This window comes from Rhinopithecus bieti, unplaced genomic scaffold (assembly GCF_001698545.2).
Source record: "Rhinopithecus bieti isolate Rb0 unplaced genomic scaffold, ASM169854v2 scaffold_41721, whole genome shotgun sequence".
In the NCBI taxonomy this organism is placed as follows: domain Eukaryota; kingdom Metazoa; phylum Chordata; class Mammalia; order Primates; family Cercopithecidae; genus Rhinopithecus; species Rhinopithecus bieti.
In genome coordinates, this window is record NW_016816871.1 from 30,814 (window position 1) to 37,026 (window position 6,213).

General features: G+C 34.2%; 1 protein-coding gene across 1 annotated transcript in view; it reads right to left on the reverse strand.

Moving 5' to 3' along the window:
- The window catches only part of LOC108517453 (zinc finger protein 257-like), a 7,255-nt gene extending 5,497 nt beyond the window's left edge, over positions 1-1,758 (reverse strand). The window contains 1 exon segment of the mRNA XM_017855390.1: positions 1,187-1,758. Within this exon segment, the coding sequence (XP_017710879.1) occupies positions 1,187-1,756 (570 nt within the window). The 5' untranslated portion in view covers positions 1,757-1,758.
- Positions 1,759-6,213: the final 4,455 nt, after the last annotated feature.

The following is a 6,213-nucleotide window of genomic DNA, read 5'->3' on the forward strand; positions in this document are numbered from 1 at the left end:
AAAAAATATATATATATATTTTATTATAAATTATTATGTGTTTTGACAAGTAAAACAATAGTAGCTAGAAGAGAAATTTCGTTATGAGTATAGTTTTTCGAGACGGAGTTTCGCTCTTGTCGCCCAGCTGGAGTACAATGGCGTGATCTTGGCTCACTTCAGTCTCTGCCTCCTGGGTTCAAGCGAGTCTCCTGCCTCAGCTTCCAGAGTAGCTGAACTACTAGTACCCACCACCATGCCCAGCTAATTGGTCTCCCAAAGTGCTGGGATTACAGGCCACCACACCCTGCCGGTAGTTTTTAAATTATCTTCAAATCCAAAAGTATTTCTTACCCAGAAAAATAATAGAGATTCACAAACAAGATATGGAGGATTCACAAATAAATAGGATGTTGAAATTAGAATTTTTGTGACTACTCATCTGCACTGGATTAAACAACAAACCTACACAACAAATATACAAGTTATAAAGAAAACACAGGGATAATATTTATAAAGGCAAACAAACATAGAGATAATAATATTGGCAATATACGTTTGGCTGATTCATATTTGATTTTGCTCCACATTGTGTTAAATTGTTCAGAACTAAATATTGTCATACACAATTATAATATAAACTGAAAAATCAAAACACAATTAACTGGTATGAGGTGGCATGTTCTAAAATATAATACAAAAATATAAAATTGCAAAACAAATTTAAAATGTAGAATGTAATACTTATTGGACAGCATCAAGTCGATCCGTATACTCATGAACAAAATCTTGGAAGAAGTCTATAGGGAAAAAGTAATACAGAGTTTACTTGAACATGAAAAAGACTAAGTTCTTCCCAAATTTTGAGGTAATAAAATAATACCTGACCAATAATACTTGATTTGAAATTATTTTACTTCAAAAAAAGATAAAAATACTTTCCAAAACAAAAGGTGAGAGTGTTCATCATGACTAGCACTGTCCTACAAAAAATGCTACATGGTGGCGAGGCAGAGGGGCTCATGCCTATCATCTGACAGTTTTAGGAGGCCCAGGCAGTCACATCACTTGGGACCAGGAGTTCAAGAACATCCTGAGGAACATGGTGAGACTTTGCATATAAAAACAAAGAAATGCTACAATGAGTCCATTATATTGAAAAATAAAATTCTGCACAGCATGAATTTTGTAAAATTATAATATATNTAAAGGCTTTGCCACACTCTTCACATTTGTAGGATTTCTCTCTAGTATGAATTATCTTATGTTGAGTAAGGTGTGAAGAGCGGTTAAAAGCTTTTTCACACTCTTCACATTTGTAGGGTTTCTCTCCAGTATGAGTCATCTTATGTCGAGTAAGGGCTGAGGACTTGTTAAAGGCTTTGCCACATTCTTCACATTTGTGGGAATTCTCTTTAATATGAATTCTCTTATGTTGAGTTAGTTGTGAAAGCATGGAAAATGATTTGCCACATTCTTTACATTTGCAAGTTTTCTTTTCAGTATGTCTTATCTTATGTCTATCTGAATTTGAAAATTTATAGAAGACTTTCACATATTTATCACACTGATATATTTTGTTCTGGGTAGTTATCAGACATTGGTTAAGTCCATTATAACCTCCTTTGCACACCTTACACTCATCCACACTTTTACAGCCCTTTCTTAATTGTAAATTCTCATGTTCACATTTATCATGTCTCCTCAGTATGACTTTTTGGGGAAAATCTTTTATGTCTTGCTCCGGCCAAAGGTCTTCGGCAATATGAGAACACATAACTGAAAGAAATTAAAACAACAAATTACTCCACTTACTGGACTCAGGTAAATATTTTTTACAAATCTAACCTATAAAACTGTATACACTACCTAAGCAAGATGACATAGTAAAATACCACAGGCTCTAATTTATTCAAAACATATAAAATGTAACAAAACATACTGACCAAAACACATTTTGGAAAATTTATACATGAGTTAAGTGTGCAAAGTGCCCCAGGTGAACACAATGTAAAAGCAACATAGAAGAAAAGAAAATCTGTTATATTAACCCAACACAGCACTTCCTTCTCCCCAGTATAACATAGTGCCCTTAGAAGTATACATTGCCAACTCCTTGTTTCTATTTAAAAGAAAATATTGGCACATACATTTTATGTCTGGCTTTTAGGGGTCTTTCAAGACACTGGTTTCATTCTCCCATTAAATAAAATGCTGAAAAAAAAAAGTATACTTTGGAATAACACTTTGAGACTGCTGAGACCAAAGGTAAATGTTACAGCAGCACAGAGACTGCAGTACCACAGACAGGGAACAAGGGTAGCAAGTGATTGATAACTAGGAAGAAGTCATGCAAATAAACTTTTTAAACTAGAAAATAAAACATTTCAGATAAGACACATTCTTAAGAATATGTTTAAAAGGCTCTCAGAATGTCTAACCGTGACAACTGGTTTCAGACTATGTCAGAATAAAGCTACATTGTAAAGACTGTGACAGGAACCTTTTTTTTTTTTTAATGTCCAAGTCTCAATCAAAGATTACAATATATACAAAATAGTAGGGCAACATGGTCCCATCAAAAAAATCATGAAATTTTCAGAAAGCAATCATTATAAAATAAAAATGTATAAATTTTAGAAATTTAAAATAAGTTGAATAACAATGAGTAAAAGCAGCACAGACAACTATTGAAAATCAGAAAAATGAGAAAAAAACAGTAATTGTGGAGGTAAAATACAAAGAGATAATAACTAACCAATTCTAAAAGAAAAAAATGATATAAAAATAAAGAAGTTCAACAAACTAAAATACACATACAAGATATTTATTTAAAAAACACATATATAAGAACAATTTAAAATGTCACAGACAAGAGAGAATCTCAAGAACTGCAAGATGAAAGTGATGTGTCGTTTATAAGCATAGAGTGACACACTAAACAGTGAGTTTTTCAAAAGAAAATTTTGCAGGCCAGAAGAAAACGGTGTGATATTGCCAAAGTCCTGAAGAAAAAATGCTGTCAGGTGAAAAGAATAATCTTCAGCAAAAATGTCCTACCTAAAAAATTAAAAAAAGACCTTCTAAAATAACCAAATCCTTAGACAGTATATTGGCACTGCATATGACCTATATATATATCAAAGATGCTGAAAAAAGTTTCTTCCACTGAAAATAACACGATGCTAGAAAACAACACAAAATCATATAAAACTACCGAAGTTCCTGGGAAACATACATACACAAAAATAGAATTCCTTAGCATTCTCATAATGGGACAGAAAACATTTATAATTATGCTCTAAAATTAGAAAAATAAAAGCACAGAAAGTATTGTAAATATCTGTTAATAAATATACAACAGATAATCAGCAATATCAATAACAAAGTTGAGGGCAGATGTAATGGGGAACAATTTTGTATATAACTGCAGTTCATTTTCACCAGATTAAATATATACTATTTTATCTTTTAGAGGTTTTATGTAATCCTCAAGGTATCACAAAGAAAATATCTGTATAGACACCCAAAAGAGAATAAGAAAGAAGTGAAACCATATCAATACTAATGAAACAGACACAATGGAAGACAGAAAGGGAGAAATGAGGGATAAAGATACAAGAATCAAATAAAATAATTAATAAAATAACAGGAAGTCTTTGTCTTTTAGAAAATTACTTACATATATGTATAATTAGCTTTCTAATCAAGAGACATAGTTTCAATAAAGGGATTCATTAAAAAACATTAAAACTCAAGACCCGACTTGTCTTTCTACAAGAGTCAGTTTAGAACTAATAATAAAAAAAAGCCTGAAAGTGACAAGATTGATGTAGGTATTTTATCCAAATACTAACCAAATGAGAGCAGAAAAGGTCAAAGTAGTATTACACAAACTACATCTTAAGTCAAAAACTCATATTACATAAAATGTATATGAAGTCAAAACTCCAAAAGACGAAGGACATTAAGCAATAATAGATTGACGGGGAACCTATGAAAAATTTGTATATATGCATATTTGTGTGTGTGTGCATGTATCTCACCTTAGAGTTCCAAATATGTAAGGTAAATATTGACATAATTGAAGAAACACATAGAAAACAATATAATAATAGTAGGATATTTTGATACCTCACGTTCTCTGATAATAATAAAACAAGATAATATTAGTAAGGAAACAGTAGACTTGAGAGCAGTATAAAGCAAGTATTTCTAACAGATATAGAAAACACTTCTCAATATCAGGAAACACACCCTTTGCAATAGCTCATACAACATTCTTTTTGATAGACCACCGGTTAGGTCAAAAATAAATCTCAACAAATGTTTCAAAACTAAAATTTTGAGCTGGGCGCAGTGGCTTACACCTGTAATCCCAGCACTTTGGGAGGCCGAGGCAGGTGGATCACCCGAGGTCAGGAGTTCAAGACCAGCCTGGCCAACATGAAAATACAAAATTAGCCGGGTATGGTAGTGCATGCCTGTGATCCCAGCTACTTGGGAGGCTGAGGCAGGAGAATCGCTTGGACCCAGGAGGCGGAGGTTGCAGTGAGCAGAAATCACACCACTGCACTCCAGTCTGGCAATAGAGCAGGACTCTGTCTCAAAACAAACAAACAAATAACAACAACAACAAAAAAACCCTGAAACTTTGGCCAGGCATGGTGGCTCATGCCTGTAATCCCAGCAGTTTGGGAGGCTGAGACGGGTGGATCACCTGAGGTCAGGAGTTTGAGACCAGCCTAGTCAACATGGCGAAACCCTGTCTTTACCAAAAATACAAAACTTAACTGGGCCTGGTGGCATGTGCCTATAATCCCAGATAGTCAGCAGGTTAAAGCATGAGAATCACTTGAACCAAGGAGGCAGGAGTTGCAGTGAGCCAAGATCACACCACTGCGCCCCAATCCTGGGCAACAGAGTGAGAGTGTCTCAAAAACAACAACAACAACAACAACAAAAACCCTAAAATTTTAAGGATTACTTTCTATGAACAAAATGGAATAAGAATATAAAACAATGGAAAAAAACTGAAAAATTCAAATATATAGAAATTAAACAATACACTCAAGCATACTCTTGTTCAAAGATTAAAATAATTAATGTTGTATAGATGTTTATATCATTTAATGTAATCTACAGATTGAATGCAATGTTTTTCAAATTTCTCATTGCATTTTTGAAAAAATCGTAATAGCAGACTCAAGAGTGCTGTTGCAAGAGACAACAAAGTACCCAACAATCTTAAAAAAAAAAAAAAAGGTTGGAGGCATTATAATTCCTTATTTCAAAACATATTACAAAGCTACAGAATTAAAACAATTTAGTATCAGTATCAAGCTGAAAACCAGACAAATCAAATAGAATGCAACACATAAACTTTAATATATATGGTCATATAAAGAGTCATTTACATACCCATAATAATTGTAGCATTGTTACTGAAAGCCAATAGGTAAAAACAATACTAATTTCTGTCACCAAATTATTCAATAGATATAATTTGAAATGTAAAATACTGGAACATCCCTCAGTTTTTTTTCTTTTTTTTTTTTTTTTTTGAGACGAAGTCTCACTCTTGTCCCCCAGGCTAGAGTGCGATGGCATGATCTCAGCTCATTGCAACCCCTGGTTCCCGGGTTCAAGTAATTCTCCTGCCTTGGCCTCCTGAGTAGCTGGGATAACAGGCACCTACCACCACACCCAGCTAATTTCTGTATTTTTAGTTGAGATGGGGTTTCACCATGTTGGCCAGGATGGTCTAGAACTCTTAACCTCAGGTGATCCACCCGCCTTGGTCTCCCAAAGTGTTGGGATTACAGATGTGAGCTACCGCGCCCAATCATATCACTCAGTTTTCAAAAAGCAGAAAATATTCTAACTACACAGATAAATCTTGATGATATTTTGCAAAGTAACATGAGCCAGCCACAAACAGACAGAGATTGTATGAGATACATAAAGAAATTACACCACTAGGAATACAAAGCAGAGTGGTGCTTCAAAAGTGCCGTAATACTAGAAAAGTTGGTAGTTGTATAATGTGTATTGAGATTTAGCTTTGCAAGATAAAAATGCTTCAGCAATATGTTGCATAATGATGTCAATATAACTAAATTGAATATATGAAAATATTTTAGGCCGGGCCCGGTGGCTCAAGCCTGTAATCCCAGCACTTTGGGAGGCCGAGACGGGCGGATCACGAGGTCAGGAGATCGAGACCATCCTGGC